Source organism: Dendrobium catenatum, unplaced genomic scaffold (assembly GCF_001605985.2).
Source record: "Dendrobium catenatum unplaced genomic scaffold, ASM160598v2 fragScaff_scaffold_993, whole genome shotgun sequence".
Classification (NCBI taxonomy): Eukaryota; Viridiplantae; Streptophyta; class Magnoliopsida; order Asparagales; family Orchidaceae; genus Dendrobium; species Dendrobium catenatum.
Window position 1 is genome coordinate 1,805,666 of NW_021319455.1, and position 21,806 is coordinate 1,827,471.

Here is a 21,806-nt window from a genome sequence, read left to right on the forward strand (position 1 = left end):
GTATCAAGAAGAGAATATTCTAAATTGTAAGTTAATTTGCACATTTGTTTTCAACCTTCTTGCAGTCTCATATGTAAAACATTAACCTTAGATCTTGGCATGTCCGATATCAAAAACCTACTGCATTTAAATAATATAAATAATTTTATCACTATTTATCAACGATTAAGTTTGTTACATCAGCAAACAGTACCTTCTGACTTTTCCCAAACTTTTTTTTACTGATATTACCATTGTAAAGAAAAATTGATTCTCCAAACTCCTAAAGCATTGTCAATGGAACCACAATCCTTCACACATGCAATCCACAAACTTAAAAATCCCAACTTTGTTACAGTTCATTGCATATTCTTAGTGTTAAAAGCAAAGACCACATAAACAATTGGCTCAGTACAACAGCACTATTTAGGATCATGCCACTGGGTGATTAAGATGTTTGCTTCACTGTTCTTCAATGCAGATACATTTTAAATAATTCAAAGTTAAGCTTCTAAACAATTCTTTTATTGCGATGGTTCTTTAATTGTACGCTTTAATTTTAATAGAAAATTTTCCAATTGAAATGTGCGCAATCTTTAACAACATTAATTGTGTACATAATTTAATGAATGTGTATAGAAATTTTCCATAAATAGATAACCGTTGGCAAAGCTTAAACAACATTGTAGATCGAAGTTAAAAACTTGGCTTGAATTTTTTTCTTTTAAAAATGATAATTATAATGAGGACTAATAATACAATTAATCTAGCATACAATTTCTATTTTTCAGACCAGTCAACATCAACAATTTTTATTAACGAGCTACCACCTATGTCAAATTAATCAAATTCAAATGAGCTACGGAACTTATTATCAATTTTATATACTTCTAAAACATTTCACTGAAAAATGTATTTAATTTCAGTATTCAAACCTTCTGGATTTTAAACTGAAAAAGAGAAAAAAGACAAAAATCTACTTTCTTAGTCTTACCTTACAACAACCAAGCATTTTGTTTTGAATTTGCTTATTTCGATTTAGTGCATCTGCTTTGCAATACTATTGAAGATATGGACCACTTAATAAGAAGAAAAGAAGGCATGCAAGAGGTTATGGGCAAGAGACCTGAATTCTTTTTACAAACTGATAGCTTTGAAAAAGCTTTCAGGTAATTCACTTGTAAAATACCTTGTACAAAATTGAATCACCTCTTCTCTTGAGCAAATATCTTCTCGTGGAACAACATCATGAACGTATAAACAATCAGAATTCTTACAAGGCTGAAAAAGAAAATATTTTAGTAATACAAATGACCTAGCACTGATATACATGCATATAGGTGAATAGCACTCACAATATTATTCAACCATGAATAGCAATATCTTGTGGTGCCAAAGCTCGCCCTGCACACAAAAGAACATAAAAGAAATGCCACAAGCAACTAAGATATGATCAACAATAGGATAGGAACTCACTTCAAAAGCCTACCATCTAAAATGTAACCATTTACAACTTGAATACAGGAAAGTGCTTCTTCCTCCGTTGAAAAAGTAACATATCTGATTGGATGGTAGTAGATTAGTAATCATAAAAACAGCATAAACAGGGAACACGCGCCGTAAAAGGCACATCAATCAAGAGCCACTAACTAGCAAATAGCAATTTTGGCAGCTGCTTCTCCTCTGTTAAAAAAGATTCAGGAATTTTTAAGAAAATATAATTCATGGATAGGAGACATCAAAACAATAAGAATAACATGATACCTATCAACAAAAAATGTAAATGTAAATATGGCATGACAGCAATATTTGGAAGAACTTGGCAAGGAGTAGTATAACTATTAAAGAAAGACTATTTAGGAACCACAAATCGTACAAGGTTGGTACTTGAAGGAAGCATATAATGTCTAATAAATTGGTGTAACTGTATATAAAGCCATGAGATTGGGCTACAAGTTATTTCACATTAGCCAGTCAAAACTACCAAATCTTAAACATAAGAAAGAATATAAAAAATGTGAGCCACCAAACTGCAAAAACCTTCCAGAAATGAAAATAAAGATTAAAGAATGGTAAAAACATGCTAAAAAAAAAGGTGACAACCCTCAACAGACACTAATCAAGGAAGCTGTAAGAATGGAAAATTAAATTAAACCGAATGTGTAGGTAAAAAATGAACAGAAGAAAATCTTAACAGGCTAAGCAGATGAAGGCAAAAATAAATGTAAGGTTTATATGTGTATCAAATCTCTATGGTGTTAATTGAACCTTCCAACATTAGCAATTATAGATGAATACATCCATCATTTTCAGGTAAGGGATGCTTGTAACAGCTTTGAAAAGTAAACAAGATATCTTCGCTATAATGAGCATTCCAATTGAAAAGCTTGCCAAATCATAAAATTACCATAGAATTAGCTAAAAAGATGAGCAATTTTCATCAATAAAAAATGAAAATAATAAATTGAACATCTTTAGGCATCCATTGGCAAAGAATAAATAATTAAAGCAAACAATTCTCTCCAAGGAACAAACAAATCATTTCTATGAGTTATGTTCCTTATTTGAGAGAAAGCAACCCAATAAACAAGTGATCTTGTATTATTTTGGCTTCTTTAAATAACAACCCTAGAAATGACAATTGTATCCTAATGTAACTACATCTAAATATTGTATTATTTTGACGACTTCAAGTGTCATTACATCGCTTCACATGTTAAGCCTGTTCTCCATCATCTGCTTTTTCTACCTCTCCAAGTGATCTCAATAATCTTTTTCCATCACCGAATAAGTTCTTCTCCAGAATCCCATCGAATATCCAATATGAAAAACATCACCCGTGCACCCACTTGCTTTATGATGCCATCACCATTGGCCAACATGATTCACAGGTGCAGCAAATGTGATGCGGATAATCTTAGTATTATATTACAGTGCGCTCTGGAACACTTTACCTTTTTCGACACTTAGCACTGCCTTCACTAGTAGCTTTTACTACTTTCAGTCGTTCATTACATTTACACTTTTTTTCAGTTAGTACAAAGAGGGTAAGAGAATAGCATACAAAGCGGAGTCCAAAGGACTGTGGGAGTTTTTCGTTTTTGACATAGAATTGTTCTCCATTCTCAGGATTGTGTTCTTAGAGGCTTCTTATGCAAATTGGTATCAGAGCCCATTGTAGATAGGCTAAAATGGCTAGAGCTCCAATTAGAGAAAATTTGTATACCACCCATCCACTCTCGAATGCTATAGGTCTTTTCAATCAGGTCATAACTCTAATGAATGCCCAAATTGACAACAACTTCAAGTACTTGAAGGAGAATCGAGGAGGGACTCACAGCAATTGTGGAACAAGAACCCAAACAATCAAAGATCGAAGAAGTATAACTGCATGGAGACGAAGGTGAATACTTAGCTTATTTTTTGGAGAAGTTACACCTAGCACTGAGACAACCCACCACGTCACAACGCAACACACTATTCAAAACACGATGCACAGTTAATGAAAAGGTGTGTGGCTTGTTAATTGCTAGTCGTTGCACCGAAAACAAAATCTCTTAGTTTGCAGTCCAAGCACTTTAGCTTAAGGCATCCAAGAACTCGCAGCCTTATAAAAACAGTTGGGTCAAGATAAATGAATATTTTGGTTGCTGAGATGTGTTTGTAGTATTTTCTATTGATAAATATTATACTTGTGAAGTAGCGTGTGACATATTAGACATGGACGTGTGCCACATCATCCTAGGGAGACCATAGTAATATGACATAGGAGCTATTCATGATTGTCAAACTAACACTTATTCTTTTGATTGGAAGAATAATGTGTAATTATACCCACAGTCAGTTAATGCAAGTTTGAAAACTGAGAAGGGGCGAACAACAGCTTAAATTTGTTACAAGGAAAGTTCTGTTATAATCTGAACTAAACCAAGATGTTATACTTGCACTGATTGTGAATGACAGTGGTAAGTTAGTAGCTCATGCACCCTCTAAGTGGTCTCCAGAAGTTCATAAGTTGTTGAACAATTCCGCATATGTCATCCCCAAAGATTTTCCCTCGAGTTAGTGGTAACTCGTGCCAGTCAACACCAAATTGAGCTTACCCCAAAGGCCACTCTACCTTTCTTCATCACTATTGTTTGAGCCCAAAGAAGCATTCGATACTACAAGAAGTTGTGGATGATTTGCAACGAAAACAATTGATCCAGCCTAATCTTAGTTCTTGTGTTGTACCAACACTGATTATTCCAAAGAAAGATGGCTAGTGGTGGCTTTGCATTGACAGTTGCACCATTAATAAAATTACAATGAAGTAATGATTTTCAGTACCTGGAATTAACGACTACTTGGATAAGTTAGCAGTGTTGTTTTTTCTAAACTAGATTTGAGAAGTGGCTATCATCAAATTTGTATCCGACCCGGCAATGAATGGAAGTCTGTCTTCAAGAAAAGAAAAGGCTTATATGAATGGTGAATAATGTCATCTGGGCTATGCAATGCCCCGTCCACATTTATGCGGTTCATGAATGAAGTACTTAAGCCCTTTTTGGGAAAATATTGTGTGGTATATTTTGACGACATTCTTGTTTTTAGCCGCTCTCTTTTGGATCACATCCCCTAACTAAAACGCATCTTTGAGAGCCTCCGACATCAAAAGTTATATCTTAATTTATCCGAGCATGAGTTTGCCACTTCTAGCATGCATTTCTTAGTCATAATCTCACAAGCACGCGCGTATATTGATCCACGCAAGGTTGCTACAATTTTTGATTGGCCTCTGCCTAAGTCATTGTTTGATGTTCACAGTTTCTATGGGCTCACCAGTTTTTATCGACAGTTTATTTCAGGAATTAGTGTTTTGATGACGCCAATCACAAATTGTCTTAAAGCATCCATTTTCAAATGGATTGAACAACAACAAAATAGTTTTGAAATGATCAAGACAGTTCTTAGTTCCACCCCGGTCCTTGCCCTGCTGGATTTTGAAAAGCCCTTTCAGGTTGAAATGGATGCCTCGTTTATAGGAATCGGTGCGATCCTTTCACAAGGAGATCAGCCTATGGAATTTTCAGTGAAAAATTAAGTCTAGCTAGGCAGAAGTGAATTGTTTATGATCAAGAACTATATGTTGTTATAAGACACTGAAACAATGAGAGCACTTCCTACCTCATAGGGTTTTTGTGCTCAGAAGTGATCATCAAGCACTGCAATATATTAATAATTAGAAAAATATTAATTGTATGCATGCTTGTTGGATTGTATTCAAGCATAAATTCAATTTTGTATTCAGACACAAGGGTGGAAAACAAAATCGAGTAGCTGGCGCTCTGAGTCGTCAAGCATCATTGCTAGTCCAATTGCAAACAGAACTCACAGGTCTAAAAGTATTGGCATAAATGTATGAAATTGATAAGGATTTCGCAAAACTATGGATTCAGTGTATTACGGGCCACCCTGCTAACAATTTTACTTTAAGAAACGGATACTTCAAAGGCCAATTTCTTATGCATCCCTGATTGATCCTGTAGGCAACAGCTTATAAAAGAAATCCATTGTGGAGGGCTAGCGGATCATGTAGGCCGAAACAAAACACTCACTCAACTCCAGCATTGTTTTTATTAGTCGCATCTATGACAAGATGTCACACAATTTGTTGAGTGTTGTTCCATTTGCCAAATTTATGAAGGAACAAGCCAAAATACAAGGTTGTACTCGCCACTTTCTATTCCCGATTCTATTTGGGAAGAGTTAAGTCTTGATTTTATGTTAGGTCTACTTAGAAGTAAGCATAAATCATATTTTATTATGGTTGTTGTGGGTCAATTTTCAAATATGACACATTTCATACCATGCAAGAAAACTTATTGATGCTCTAAATGTGGCCCAGCTTTTTTTCAAAGAAATTGTGCATCTTCACAGCATACCAAGAAGGCTCCAATCTAATTGAGATGTGCGATTTATGAGTCACTTTTGGTGAGAATCATGGAAGAGGTTGAATATTGATATCAAGTTAAGCTTCACCTATCACACACAAACGGATGGCCAAACTGAATTAGTGAATCGAACATTGGGTAATATGCTAAGGTGCCTTGTGCAACATCATCCTAAATAGTGGGAAGAGTTACTCATCCAGGCCAAATTTTCTTTTAATACAATGTCCAACTGATCCACAAATCAATACCCTTTTAGCATTGTTTATACCAAAAATGATAATCACTTGATCTCATTGTGATACCCAAACGTGGAAGCCCAATTGCAGAAGAATCGCTAAATAGTCCAAGGATATGCTACAAGGTGTCAAGGCAAAATTGCAAGCAGCTAATGCAACCTACCAAGTTAGTGCAAATATACATCTTCGTAGAAAGACATTTCAACCAAGTTTGTGATGTTGCGGATGGGGACTTAGACCAAACTTAGTCTTCGCGAGATTGGTTCTTTTCCCATTTCGTGGCAAATCAATGACAATACTTATATTGTGGATCTACCTCCTGAATTTCTCACCTCTTCCACTTTCTACATTTCAGACATCTATCCCTATTTCCCACCTGATGTTGCTGATACATCACTCAATTCTCAGGATGCCGGAAGGAACTGATGTGGATCATCTTAGTGTTATATTAAAAGACAAGAAACCAAAAGCAGACAAACAAGCGCTTATTTCTTGGAAGAACACTTCCATATTTTATTCCAAATAATTCTAATATTTTTTGTTAAAATATGGATCAGCTTTCGTGTTACTGCAGCCCCGCTAAACTTTAGATTTAAGAAGAAAACAAGAGGTAAAACAATGGCAGCAATCCCAATAACACTGGTAAGATTAAATCTAATATTTGAAAAATAACACTGAAATCTAATAGCACCAACATCTTAAAAGCATTCATATCTAAATGGCACTAAACCAAACATAACTTAGGGTCCGTTTGGAACGGCTTCAGCTGTCGGTAAAGCAGGTTGTGATGTTGTTGTACAGAAAGCTGCTTTCTGAAGTTGCTGTATAAAAAATAGTATATCTTATTTGGGAAGTTCAACTGTTTACCTGCTGTGCTGCAGCTCTATAAGCATAAACTACTTTGCTACCCATGTATATATTTAGATGAGAATAAAATTCTTTAAAAAACTTAATGATTTGAATATTAAGAGTCAAATTCTCATTCTAATCTTTTAACTAATATTTATTTTTAGTTATAAGAACTAAATGATCGTGGCCTTCTCAAGGACTATCCTGGATCAAAGTCTCATTGGCCTTCCCAGCCAAAAGCCACTCTTCAAGCTCCGGCCTCCCGCATGGTGATAATTAGGCTCGGGACGCCTTCTATTCTTGCTTGGAGAAGGAGGCGGATAAGAAGCCAACGGAGGTGGCGACCGTCGGCCTTCTATTCCCGGCCGAATGCAAGAGTTCCAGAGACGAATTCTTCAAGAGTTGTCGCCCCACTTGGGTATCGTTGTTACCTGCCTTTCTACTTCTTGAAACAAGAAAATTTCCCCAATTTCTGATGCATTTAAACAGGTGAAGCACTTTGATCGTCAGTATTGCGCTAAGAAAAGAGTGAAGAGGCTTCTCGACAACGACGAATATCGTGGAGATGAGCGCGTGTGTATCGCGAAAATGATCGCACTCTCGCATGAAGTTGGCATTTACGTAATTTTCTACCTTCGATACCGCGGAAAGCAGCGGACCGTGGGAGATAGGGTATGGTCGCGCAAAGCAGCGTGGGGAAGCAGAAATTTTTGTAACTGCTTGTGACGTGATTAGCCCAAACAAGCATTGCAATGCTTTTCATATAGCACAGCAGTAGCAACGTCGTCCCAAACACACCCTTAAAGAATCAAGGCTCTTCTTTAGATATTTTTTACTTTTACGGATAGACACGAAGGAAAAGACAAGTTAGAGAGAAGAAAAAAAATGTCAAGTTAAAGTAATACAACTTTATGTTTACGTGAAACAGGAGACAACAGGTTAAGGGAATGAATGAATGTCCATTTGTCTGCACTTGTGCCCATGTAAAACAGGGAACATAATAGTTTAATCAAGAAATGTATGAATATCCCGTCTGTTTACACTTGTAGACATCTTTGTATGTGTGACATTCAGAATTAAAATTAATGTGTTAGGCCGGTTCAACCTGAACTGGCCCAGCCAGCCTCAGGTTTATAGGAGGCGGACAAGTGCAACCTCCCTTCCATCTTGCCGCCCAAACTAGTGGGCCTCACAACGAGAAAATTAATGAGAGTGAGTTGGGCGGCTAGGGTGAGAGGGAAATTTTGAATTAAGGATGTTTGAATTAGGGAAATACTGTATTAATAGTATGGCTTGTTTAGGGTTAGGGTTATGCATGAATTGGAGTGTTCTCTTGGAGGCTTCTTGGTGTCTTGGGCTCTAGATCCAAAATCTAGAGATTGGGAGAGACTATCCTCCTCTCGAATTGAGGATCAATTGTATCTTGCTTGGAGTTTATTTTTGCTTTGTTTCTACTATTGCAATCTACCGTTCTTAAATTGATTTCCTCCAGATTTTCTGTTTTTCTCGCTGTTTTGGCCAATTATTGCTAGGGTTGCTTTCGAACTCAAATATTTCATCTTGGATTACTTACGAACTCAAGTGTTTCCTATCATAATGGTGATGGGTCACAAATACCACATGTTAAAGAAACATAAAGCATCCTAAAATAAGGAACCATGAATGCACATCTCCTCTGAAGGAATAAAAAAATTGAAAGAAAAAAGGCATTAATAGAAGATGCACGTAGTTGCAGGTCTGCATCTTTATTTTCTGCATTGCTAAAGGATATGCTGTGCAGGTTTCTTGTTGATCAAGTACAATCTTCCAACGAAGAAGAAAAACTATTATTTCAATATTAAACAAAATATCAAGCATAATAGCATTAAACAAAGTAATAGAGCTCCAAGATAAATAATAGATTTTTTTCTCTATTAGAATATCTTACACTATGCAAGAGTCTGATGAATAATACTGACGTGATGTGTCTGTTTGTGCAAAAAAAATCTTGACAATCTTTCCATATTGTCCCAGGTATTCCTTCTTCCTAAGCGTCTGCAAAGAACATAATTCTGATTTCAAAAGGAAGTTCAAATATGTTCTACTCAAACAAATTAATTCTGAAGATCTTTAAAAGAAAATTTTAAATGCCCGCCATCTTAACATATAAACACAAGACAAACAAGTAAACTCAAAATCAAAATTCAAAATAATTTGAACAGCAAGAAAAGGTATGCAAACCTTTTCATCAGATAAACTTTTAGGAATCCCGGCAATATATACAATATTTCTCCTTATCACACGAATGCTATTGAGATCAATCCCTAAATTTGTCAGTCTCTGCTTATTCTTTTGCAGCTTGTGCTTCTTGTTGGCATTTACCATCTCTAATCTGATTTTCAATGAACATTTGAAAGAAAAGCTAAACATTAAAACAATGTATTGAAACAGATTTCTAAAAAAAATACAATTTTAAGCAAGAAAGGGTTTTCAAAATTCCTTATTTTTTTTGCTGTGGAGTGTTGGGTCAACTAAAAACTTAGGCTTCGTTTGGGACGGCTTTCTTACTACTTCTTAAAGCAACTTTTTAATACAAAAATTTTAATTTTTATATTAGAAAGCTGCTTTAAAAAGCAGTAAGAAAGCCAACCCAAACGAAGCCTTAGTCTAGCATCACTCTGTATTGAATACATGCCTTTCTTTGCTGATTGTCCTTTTCAAAATCTTCTCCTTATCATAGGGTTTATGGCATGCAGGGCACCGCGCATCACTACCATCCTTAGTAGCTGTTTGAATTATGAAATGCCAGCACCACAAGCATATCTGTTGAAAAAATGAAAGTATAAAAATAAAATGAGTACAAAAAAACTAAAAGGAACATAAAGAAAGTTAACATATCGAAAAAAGACAAACTCCACGCACTTTACTGTGACTGCAGAAATTAAAAACAGAAAATATGCATGCTACGCAAACACAAATAATGCATTTGAAGGTTTACTGCAATTTAATTTACATGCTATTAAGATCTCATGGCCCAATCCTCAAAACCCAAAAGCAAATCAGTCTTGCTTAGGCATATATCTCCACATCTTACGTAGCAAAGTTATGATGACATTCAGGCAGGTTCTAACTGGGCGGTGCTAATTTTTCCACCTAAAAATCCACTAGAATCTTTTAAACCATGCAGTATTTATCATTTGTCATATAACATTAAACTGATTAGGCAATAACACTATAATCATTATTTTCAAACGATAGCGGGAATAAATGCATCTAAATTATATATGCAACATGAAACATGTTACTATTAAGTTCACTGACAAAAGCAAATCTCAAAACACGCAAATAAAATCTGAATTTTATGCAATAAAGAAGACTTTTAAATAAATCACATCTATGCAGCCATTTACATGTAATGAAATAAAATAAAATAAAATAAAATAATTGGGTCCCATTACACAAATGTGATAGGAAATACTCAAGTATTTCAAGTAAACCCTAACACGATTGATAAAAACAGCGAGAAAATCTTAATATCTCCATATTATAGGAATCAAACCAAAAGCAAGAACAAGCAAAGATACAATTGATCCCCGATTCGAGAGGAGGATCGTTCTCTCCCAATCTCTAGACGATGAGTCTAGAGCCCAAAACCCAAAAGAACTCCACGATAATACAATAACAAGCATGCCCTAATTCTCCTAATATCTTCTTTATTTAAAGCAAATCCCTCCTCTCTAATCCTAGCCGCTGCCCTCTTAATTGATATTAATCCCATGGGCCCCACCTTCCATTGTCGGCACCCCTATTGGCAGCTAATTCAAAGGAGGCGGACCACTTCTATACATTTGAACCGGCCTCTTATCCAGGGAAGGTTGGACCGATCCATTGGGGATTGGTCTAACAAAATGTTATCACGAAAGACTGAATAGGTACTGATGCTAACTAACATACAAGAAAAATACACTCTCTGCCCAAATGTAATGATGGTTGCAACAACAATCTGAAGGATCCTCATTTTGAGATCGGGTTAAATGAAATATTAAATGATTAAAATGATAATTTGAATATTGTTTTCCATGTCTCCATTATGATCTTTAATACATATATATGTTCAGGCTCAGGCTAGACATTCGAACTCCTTAGCACAAAAAAAGATTGCAAGCAAAAGTCTACAATCTAATTATGCATGAAACTTGCCTTAGAAATTTTTAAGGCGTCAAATATAATGCGACAATGTAATTCCAGTCTTATAGTCAGCAAAAGCCAAAAGCATGTATATTAGTTTCAGATGATATAAATGCAATCTTTCTTTCGCAGGATATACGCGAGTAAATGACACTATAAAGAGATAACAAAGTAACAATCTAACATAACTAGATGCAAGAACCGCATACATTCCTAAAGAAGCCAAAATGCATCACAGTTGCAATAGAAATACTATATTGATTGCATGACATATCAATTTCCAAGGAAAATGATAAAAAGCTTTCATTAGGCATCTTCAATTCCAGAACAACTTCAGATAAAGAATGATTCAAAACCTAAAAATTTCAACCCTATATCCACCAATGGAAGATGTTTAGGATTCATAACCTAAAAGTTTCAAACCTGTATCTGTTAGAACCACTAACATATACTGCCAGTACACCTCACATATCATACAACACCTACTCAGCCATATAAGGCTCCACTACTCACATTCCCAGTCTGTGCTTAACGATGCCTGCTCCTCTGGGCACACTACTCCAACTCTATTTGTATACACATTCTTTGTAGTTTGTATTACCTATGGGGTTTTTTATTATCAAAGGAATGGAATTACAGCAAAAGCCAAAAGCATGTATATTAGTTTCAGATGATATAAATGCAATCTTTCTTTCGCAGGATATACGCGAGTAAATGACACTATAAAGAGATAAAAAAGTAACAATCTAACATAACTAGATGCAAGAACTGCATACATTCCTAAAGAAGACAAAATGCATCATAGTTGCAATAGAAATACTATATTGACTGCATGACATGTCAATTTCCAACGAAAATGATAAAAAGCTTTCATTACGCATCTTCAATTCCAGAACAACTTCAGATAAAGAAGGATTCAAAACCTAAAAATTTCAACCCTATATCCACCAATGGAAGATGTTTAGGATTCATAACCTAAAAGTTTCAAACTTGTATATGTTAGAACCACTAACATATACTGCCAGTACACCTCACCTATCATACAACACCTACTCAACCATATACGGCTCCACTACACATGTTCCCAGTCTGTGCTTAACGAGGCCTACTCCTCTGGGCACACTACTCCAACTCTATTTGTATACACATTCTCTGTATTACCTATGGGATTTTTTATTATCAAAGGAATGGAATTAATTCCAGACTTCTCCTTCTCTTTGCCTCTATTTTGCTAATTGTTTTGTATGTCATTTTAGTATCGACCAATGGAAAATGTTTAGCCATTGAAACAACAAGCAAGAAAAATGATAAAATTTTAAAGTGCAATTCAAATTGCATATCTTATAACATTCAAGAGCAAGGCAGACTGCAAATCGAGAAACATTGCATTGCCTTAGTCTTTGCAGCCTACAAAGACTTAAGATAAACTTAAAAACTATTAAAAAACAAATGAGAACAAACTGAGCCAAATTAGTCACCCCGATAATCTAAAAGCTCAAGGTAAATACAGATGGTTTGCACCTCATATCCACAAATGCAAGGCTGCAGCTCTTGATCAGTTAAGTCCATTTCCTCCATGCACATAGGGCAGATACCTTCCTGTTGGCCACCCATTCTGCTACTGTAAAATTGAAACATGCAAATCGGAAAACATTACATTATAGAAGAAGGCCATGACATGAAGATACATTTTTAACATGTAAAATTATGCAGTGATACATGACATGAAATTTCCAATGAAATAACAAAGAAAGCAATCATTATAGATGAGTAAAATGAAAATTGGCAAGTAAAAAAGCATGTGTTGTTCTTCTAACCTTGAAGAATAGAAGGTAAAACAAAAGAAGTTTTAGTTGAATTAATTTAATAGCCACACTGAAGGAGCTTGGGTGGGATCTTGTTTTTTTCTTTTTTCTTTTTTTTTTTTAGGAAAAATGTTCCTTCGAACTGAATAGTAAATACAACAAGAATCAAAGAACATGAAATACAAAATGAATTATTACACTGCTGCAAGGAAAGAAAAAAAAATTATCAGCGCAAGTTAGTCTCCACATATAGCCCCACTTTTCTCTTGGCAACAAGTGCTTAATCACATGATTGATAGAAAAAGCTCGGAAAAAATAAGCATTTTAATTATTTCATATGTAAAAACATTAAGAAATCGATTTCATGAATGCACAAGTACAATATAGAGCTCAATTACGTTGAAGAAAAAAATCCCGCTGTAGGAAGTCCTCACTCCTGAGACCTCTCCCACTCCTCAAGGACAGCCAAGCCTAAAAGCAATTTTAAATGGAAAAACTCTCTCTCTCTCTCTCTCTCTCTATAAACCAAAGCACGTTCAAATTGTCTTGAAAAATTATTGATTTCATCCTGAAGCTGAACTAGTGTTTAAAAAAAGAGAAAAATTACATATTTTGTTTCAACCCGTTTTTAAAGTAGTTACTGTTCCCTAACAGAAATGGGGAGAGAGGTAATTTTTCATTCAAGAGAGAATTTCATGCGAGCTTATGCACTTTGGTTGTCTGCTTCTAATCATATATTTAATCTTCTAATTTGAGAGTCCAAAGCTTTGATTGTGAGGATTGATTATAATCATATATTTAATCTTCAACATTAGCAACTCACTCTTTCTCCCCCCTTTTCCCTGCTACATTACCAGCATTCCAAATTTCCAATCAAACCATATAGCCATGCATAACAGCCCCAAATCACCGCATTGCATTTCAAAAATCCGAAACCCACTGAAACTACTGCGAATCCCAAACAAAATGAGAGTTATCGCGTGGTAGCCCTATCTCATTTTCACAAACAAACCCTAGAAAACACAATGCAAGAACCAAAGCAACGAAAAAGATAGTAGAAACAAGCCAAGAAGAAAGACTGAAGTAGGGTTTCCTCCACTCACAGACTAGAACAATCTTGATTGGTTCCCATGAACCGCAAAAACCTCCGAGGGAGTGAGAGATGTCGAGAGAGAGAAAGATAAAGGTAGAGGAGGAAAGAGATTATATGAATGATGAGGTGAGAAGAAGAGAACGACGAAGGAAAGAGCTCGGTCTTTTTCAAGAACCTGAAACGCCTTTCTGACGCCGGAAGCACCGGTCAGAGTCCAGCTTCCATTAATGGCGAGCATACTCCATTCGCAGCGCCTTCACGAGGTAAATATAACTGCCCGTTTTTTCGGAGGGAAAAATGGACCCTTGGTCGGCACCAACATTGTGAAATTATGCCACGTGGCAATTTCAGGTATTCAGGAGAGAGGACAGGTAGCTTGGGTCAAACAGAAGGTGCAATTTCTGGTCGAAATAATTTATTTGTTTTCAAAGCGCGACCTGACTTTCCGCGGGAGGACGATGGCGACCCAATGGGTGAGGGTCTCGGGCCTAACTATTTTGGGCCTGGATGTTATCAGAATGAATAGATAATATTTGATTATATTTAAATATCATAAATTTTTTTTATTTATATTTGTTAATAAATTTAGAAATAATAAAATATTTTTATAATGAAAATATAATTCAATATTAAGATATTTACATATAATAGCAAAATAAATATTATAAAATAAAGAAAACTTTTGAGTCATACCATAATATCTAAATTATTACGATGGAGTTTAATTTTTGTTTGGAATAACTTTCTTACTGTTTTTAAAGCAGTATTTTAGTACAAATACTTCTAATTCAAGATAATTTTGAATTAAAAAATAATTTTATAAAGCATTAAGAAAGTTGTCTCAAACAAAATCTAGTATCATGAATTTATTTTGAATTAAGTGTAATGCATATGAAATTTACATTTGTATTTATTTAAAAGCTTATCTAATTATTTTGAATTATTTCGTCATAACATAGATACTGTAGTGATTTAGTTACACTATTTTTTTCATGATTTTTGGCACTGGTGCAAATCGTTATTGTGCGGATTTATCGTTATTGTACGGATTTACTGTTACTGCACGATTTCACTGTTATAGCATAATCGTTCATGTCGTCACTGGATTATTACTGATATTGATACATATGCTACTACTACTGATTCACTGTATTTACATTATACACTTGATATTGATTACTGGATTGCATATGATTTATGGAGCAAGTGATATTGAATAACTGGAATTTGCAAGTGTACGTTTTGATACGATTCGACTACATTGATTCGACTGATGTTATAAACTGATATTATAGATAAGACGACTACTGTAGAGATTGATGCATGTACTGATTTATTAGACATTGTGGATTTTCTACTGTTTACTGATTCTCTTACTGATGATTTTGGATTCTATTGTTTATGCATTGATTTCTATTACTGTATTGATTACTGATTTTCGTATCCGCATAGATTAAATGATCATGTGCAAGTGACTATTATTGATTGATTGATTTATATGCATATTACTTCTGTACCGTGCTTTGATTTCAGTTGTAGGCTTTTGGTGACCTGTTGGGCTTTTTGAATCTCATTATATGTGGTTAACAATTTCAGGTCCGAGCAAAGGGAGCAGAAAGTGATGGTTGATCAAGACTGTCGACGAATCCTTTCACTATGGATGCCTGGGGCGTCACACGCCGTCACTCCGCCGGACGGACGATTAAAACTCTATCGCCGCGTATATTATAGTCCACAACAAGATTGATCCATTTAATATTGAGTCATCGCTAGTGACATATCAGCTCAGTGTGGATAACTTAATTCTATCACATAGATATCTTAGCTTCTTGCACACTTTTCATATTTACTGATTTTCTCACTATTCCATTTCTTTGGCTTGCTAAACCTTTGTTAATAAAGTCGGGTGTCGCCTAAGGATAAATTTGGATACGATGCAAATTATTTTTCTGTTTTAAAATTAAAATCTTAAAAGAGACTAAGGTTTTGTTTGGGACGACTTTCTTACTGCTTCTTAAAGCAGCTTTCTAGTTCAAAAATTAAAATTTTTGTTCTAAAAAACTGTTTTAAGAAAGCTGTCCCAAACGAAGCCTAAGTCACATCAATTCAATCAATCTTATGTAATATTTAAATTAAAATGACATTTATTTCTTAATATTTATTTATTTTTATAAAATTTACATCATCTTTAAATATTGAAGAAATAAAGAAAGATAATTATTACTATCTCTAAAGAATATAATATAAAAAGAGAGCTCAAATTCAAAATAACAGTATATTTTTTTGTCTATTCAATATAAACAATATAACTTATATAATTTTAATTTATCAAGGGAGATTTACATGCATACCCAAGGTTTTGAAAACCGGACCGGACCGGCTAGTTCAACCGGTTGAACCTCGAACCGGTCGCCCGGCCGGTTATGGTTCAAAACAAAACTGGGAAATCATAAAATCGGCGTTCGACCGCTCGAACCTCGATCCGCCGGTTCAACCGCCGAACCTCCGAACCGGTCCCGGTGTCGGGTAACCGGCCGGTTCAGCAACCTCGCCATTTTAGCGAAGCATTAGGAATCGGACGGCTGAGATGCTTTGGTACGCTTCTTTATGCGATAAAAAAAACCCTATTTCATTTGTCGCGCCTGCTTCTTCTCGTTTCGCCTGTTCGGGTTCTTCTCCTTCCCGACGTTCCAGCTCCATTTTCGCTCTTCTCGCTGGTCGCCGAAGTTCCTGGTCACGAAGCCGGAAGCCGCCACCGAAGAGGATAGCTCCACCGAAGAGGACAGCTCGTTCGCAAATCGCGCTCATTCTGGTTTGTATCATTTGTTTCTAAAGTTCTTTTTTTTTTTTTTTTTCAAAACTCAAAACCATGAATGTTTTTTTTTTTTTCATGTATGTTTTTAATTTGATTTTCTTATTCTAAAATGTAAATTTTTTTTTTCGAATTTCAGCTTGTTGGGCGTATATTCTTCGGTTTGGAAATCCGCTTCTCTGATTTCGACGGTTAATTCAAATTTTAGTTTACTGTTTACACTTTACAAGTGATTTTCCATTCCTCTTTATTTTTTACTTCTCTTTTGAATAAAATTATACTGTCTATGCCATTTTGATGGGTTGAGATGTATAGAAATGGGTCGGATTAGAACTTCTGGGAGATGTTTACACTTTACAAGTGATTTTCCATTCCTCTTTCTTTAGTTTTAAAATACAATAAATGAAAAAAAAAAACCCAAAAATATTAACCGCCGGTTCGACTGCCGAACCGCCGGTTCGACTGCCGAACCGCCGGTTCGACTGCCGAACCGCCGGTTCGACTGCCGAACCGCCGGTTCGACTGCCGAACCGCCGGTTCGACTGCCGAACCGCCGGTTCGACTGCCGAACCGCCGGTTCGACTGCCGAACCGCCGGTTCGACTGCCGAACCGCCGGTTCGACTGCCGAACCGCCGGTTCGACTGCCGAACCGCCGGTTCGACTGCCGAACTGCCGAACCGGTCCCGATTTCGGATAACCGGCTGGTTCAGCAATCGCACCATTTTAGCGAAGCATTAGGAATCAAACGGCTTAGATGCTTTGGTACGCTTCTTTATGCGATAAAAATAAACCCTATTTCATTTGTCGCGCCTGCTTCTTCTCGTTTCGCCTGTTCGGGTTCTTCTCCTTCTCGACGTTCCAGCTCCATTTTCGCTCTTCTCGCTGGTCTCTGAAGTTCCTGGTCACGAAGCCGGAAGCCGACACCGAAGAGGACAACTCGTTCGCAAATCTCGCTCATTCTGTTTTGTATCGTTTGTTTCTAAAGTTCTTTTTTTGTCAAAACTCAAAACCATGAATGTTTTTTTTTTTTCATGTATGTTTTTAATTTGAATTTCCTATTCTAAAATGTAAATTTTTTTTTCCGAATTTCAGCTTGTTGGGCGTATATTCTTCAGTTTGGAAATCCGCTTCTCTGATTTCGACGGTTAGTTCAAATTTTAGTTTACTGTTTACACTTTACAAGTGATTTTCCATTCATCTTTATTTTTTACTTCTCTTTTGAATAAAATTATAATGTCTATGCCATTTTGATGGGTTGAAATGTATAGAAATGGGTCGGATTAGAACTTCTGGGAGATGTTTACACTTTACAAGTGATTTTCCATTCCTCTTTCTTTAGTTTTAAAATACAATAAATGAAAAAAAAAAACCCAAAAATATTAATGTATTTGCAAGGGTTAGCATTTGAACTTATGGGAGATGTGTACAAGACTTTTAAATAATTTTCAACATCAACCTACATTATGTATGTTGATTGGTGTATAAACTCAGTTGGAGACAGAATATTTATTCGGTAAACCGTAAAAGTTGTTCTTGCAAGAGCAGTGCATAAAGTAGTTTGTGTACAAACATAATCCATTCAAAAATTTCAAGATGAGAGCATTCCAATCATTTTCTCCAAAATATCCATTTTTAAAATTGAAGTGGAAGAGATACATAGCAAGATAAAAAATCTTTCACAAAAATATAATTGTTGAAATTAAAAATAGGTTAACCGTTAACCTATGATATTATTTGTAAATTTAAAAACTATTATTATTTCCTAGCAGAAGATCAAACTATAAGAAGTCTAAGATTTTATCAATATCAAAATCAATATTAACTTATAAACACATCCAACAGAATGCTAGATTTTATCCACTTCTCCTTGCTGTCTTCTTACATTGCTAGGACTTGTATGTGCTGGATAAGGTAGTTTTCTCTTGTTGACATAATGATTGCTATGGTGGCTTTCTCATGGCTCCATAGCTATTTTGCATGACAATGATTTCAATGTAAGATAGGAAACCAATCAAATAACGAGCTTGTTGAATTTCTTCATTATGAGAGTTGAATTCAATGATTCAAACTAGCTTGTTTAGTGACTATAGATATCTGTTATTATTTGTGTTTCAATGATTCAAAGTTCAAACTACCTGATAACCTTATGCTTCGTCAAATTTTCTTCTCTTTATGAATTTTCTTGTGAACTAGAACTACTCTATACTTGATCACACCAATTATGGATTCGACCACACCAATTATGCATTGCTTTGTCTTTGAAGTTTTTCAATTAGAATTATCCTTTGATTATACATTTAAATGGTGAAGTTTCTTTTAATTAACTTAGCTCTAACCACATTTTTAGCTTAATATTACCCATGGATCAACAAAACCATCCACTGGCCCCTCTAAGTCAAAGCGTACGGGAGAAGGTAGATATTGCTTTGAACCATTTTATTGAGTCTAAAACTGCTGATGGTAAGAAGCAATACAAATGTCTTCATTATGGAATAATTTATAAGGGTGGAGGTATTAATAGGATGAAGCAGCATTTAGCAGAAGTTAATGGTAACATTGCTTCTTGTAAGAGGGATTTGGGAATCCATCTTTTGATCTCACAAATTTTGTTGATGATTATTAGATATAGTAGGAGTGTTCTGGGTTTTAGGTTTTCATTATAAACAAGGTTTGACTATAGGTTTTGTTTGATCATGATCCATTATATTATGTATTAGCTCTCCTGGAACAACTTTTTGTAAAAGAAGATTATTTAATGTGTCTTTTGTGCCTATTGATCTGGCAATTATGTTATCATTTAGAGACCATATTTCCTATTTTTGTTATTATTGTTTGATCATTATAAACAAGGTTTAACTATAGGTTTTGTTTGATCATGATCCATTATATTTCCATGTTTCCATCCATTAATCCCTTTTCGAGCTTCTCTCCTACAGTCTTCTCAGATTCTTTGGCTGTTGTTACTAGGCCAAATTCCAGTTTAAACTTCAAGCCCTTCTTCACAATTGGGAATCCCTTATTCTCAAACAGAAAACCAAAATTAGTGTTGTTTGGGTCTCAGCTCAAAGTTCAGATCCTTTCTATCAACCAAAATTCTTCTTCTAGAACTCTGTTGGTGGAATCTCCTCACTCCCCAATCGAATTTGGCATAAAAAATAAGAACTCGCAATTAGCCATGGCTGTTCTTTCTCCTGGGAGAAGATCCCCTCTGGCTTCTACCATTCCAAGCATGGACAATTCTCCACGAGGTTTGCACCTTTCTGTTAGCGAGATTGAACTATCAGAAGACTATACTTGTGTGATCTCTCATGGACCACAGCAGAAGACAACTCACTTTTTTGATAATTTTATCATAGAGAGCTGCAGCAACAGACTCAGCTCTTTGAGGGAGATGAAGTTGTCTGATTGTCAATTAAGCGATTCTACTTCTGATTATTTCTTGACTTTCTGCCATACCTGACAGAATAAAATTGAACAAGTAAATGAAATTTTCATATACAGGTAAAACTCTATGTTTTTAAAAGAGTCCTTTCTTGTATTTTTTTCTTTTTAAACGAGGAACCTCGCAAACCTTATTTATTTTGAAGTTTGTAGGTTTGGAACTGGTTTCAAAATAGAAGATATTCACAAAGAGCAAATGTGGGTCAATCTGCTTCTATTTCTCAAGATATTCCTCAAGGTATTTTCATAAACATAAAATATCAAAGTGCTCTGCTACTCATAACCTGCTACTTTGTGCACTGCTTGCATTGTTAAAGTTGTTGTATGATCTACTAGATATCGATATTCGAATGCAAAGGCATATTATTATTAAAGAGATTTGGCCTTTTAATTAGTTAAGTTCATATGATTTATTCTTCATATGGAACAACTCAATAAATTTCTAGGCAGAATACTTCTGTAGAATTTATCTTGACATTTACATTCTTTTGAACTTCATATATAGATATATGTACATTTATGAACTAGCAGAGTGCTGGTAAGTGGTAACAGTTAAATATTGCAAGTCTGGGAAGAATATACATTAATTATCATCAAAGCTAACTTTAGTAGTGATAACACAAGCATGAATATATCAATATACTACACACTTACTTCATGAACATGCTTCTCTTGAAATTCACCAATTGTTGAAGCTTGTAGCAATATAATTCCAACTGAATTTTTAATAATATATTGATATTATTATTTATTAATTATTACGTCATCCGGTTCGACCCCGGGTCGACCGGTCCGGTCGACCTGTGAACCTCTCATTCTTCCGGTTCGTTGTCTGATCCGGTTTTCACAGCATTGTGCATACCACAAAATTCGTATTTATTTACATATTTAACAACTAAATTTTTATATCTACTTGTATAACACTTAACTTTTTAAACCACATAAAAATTATCACAAATGTAACTTATTGCAAGTAAAAACACATCTTTCATACATATTGATATGTCATAAAAAATCTTCTTGATTGCGCACGAATATTGATGCAAACATGACTTGGAATTAGCTCTAGAATGTATATTTGCTACATTGAGCTAACACACTCATCCGAGGAAAGGTATTATTTGTAACCAATCACCGATACAAGTGTTTTCATTCAAATTGGGTTAGACCACGTGTTTTTTTTTTTTTTTTTCATAAATTTTCACGTAAAAATTATGGTCTCTCTTTTAAATGTTACACTCTTTTTTATCCGTTTGTGTGTTGGATCTTCATATAAAACTAGGACGCTAAACTTTATATCACTCTACCGTCGCGAATGTTCCAGGACCCAACACATATATTTTGATGTATTTTAGACAAATGATATATATTTACATATAAATATTTAAGTTCTAGATACATAAATACCTAAAAAAACTAGTGGTATGTATATAAAGCATTTACTATATTATCAAAATCATATAGTAATTTATTAATTTATCATTTAAAAT

The 21,806-nt window shown here is 35.1% G+C and overlaps 1 protein-coding gene across 3 annotated transcripts in view; it reads right to left on the reverse strand.

The window, feature by feature from the left end:
- Positions 1-14,331, reverse strand: part of LOC110116538 — a 32,262-nt gene extending 17,931 nt beyond the window's left edge. For 2 of the 3 annotated variants that reach the window (XM_020850147.2, XM_020850145.2), the window contains exons 1-8: positions 14,073-14,294; positions 12,686-12,785; positions 9,672-9,799; positions 9,218-9,368; positions 8,925-9,031; positions 1,456-1,539; positions 1,335-1,383; positions 1,169-1,260 (exon numbers count right to left, since the gene is read on the reverse strand). In XM_020850147.2, the coding sequence (XP_020705806.1) occupies positions 1,169-1,260; positions 1,335-1,383; positions 1,456-1,539; positions 8,925-9,031; positions 9,218-9,368; positions 9,672-9,799; positions 12,686-12,785; positions 14,073-14,101 (740 nt within the window). In that variant the 5' untranslated portion in view covers positions 14,102-14,294. Of the gene's footprint in view, positions 1-1,168; positions 1,261-1,334; positions 1,384-1,455; positions 1,540-8,924; positions 9,032-9,217; positions 9,369-9,671; positions 9,800-12,685; positions 12,786-14,072 lie in introns of all 3 variants that reach the window. The other variant, XM_020850148.2, reaches the window with a different exon arrangement.
- Between the last annotated feature and the right edge of the window lie 7,475 nt (positions 14,332-21,806).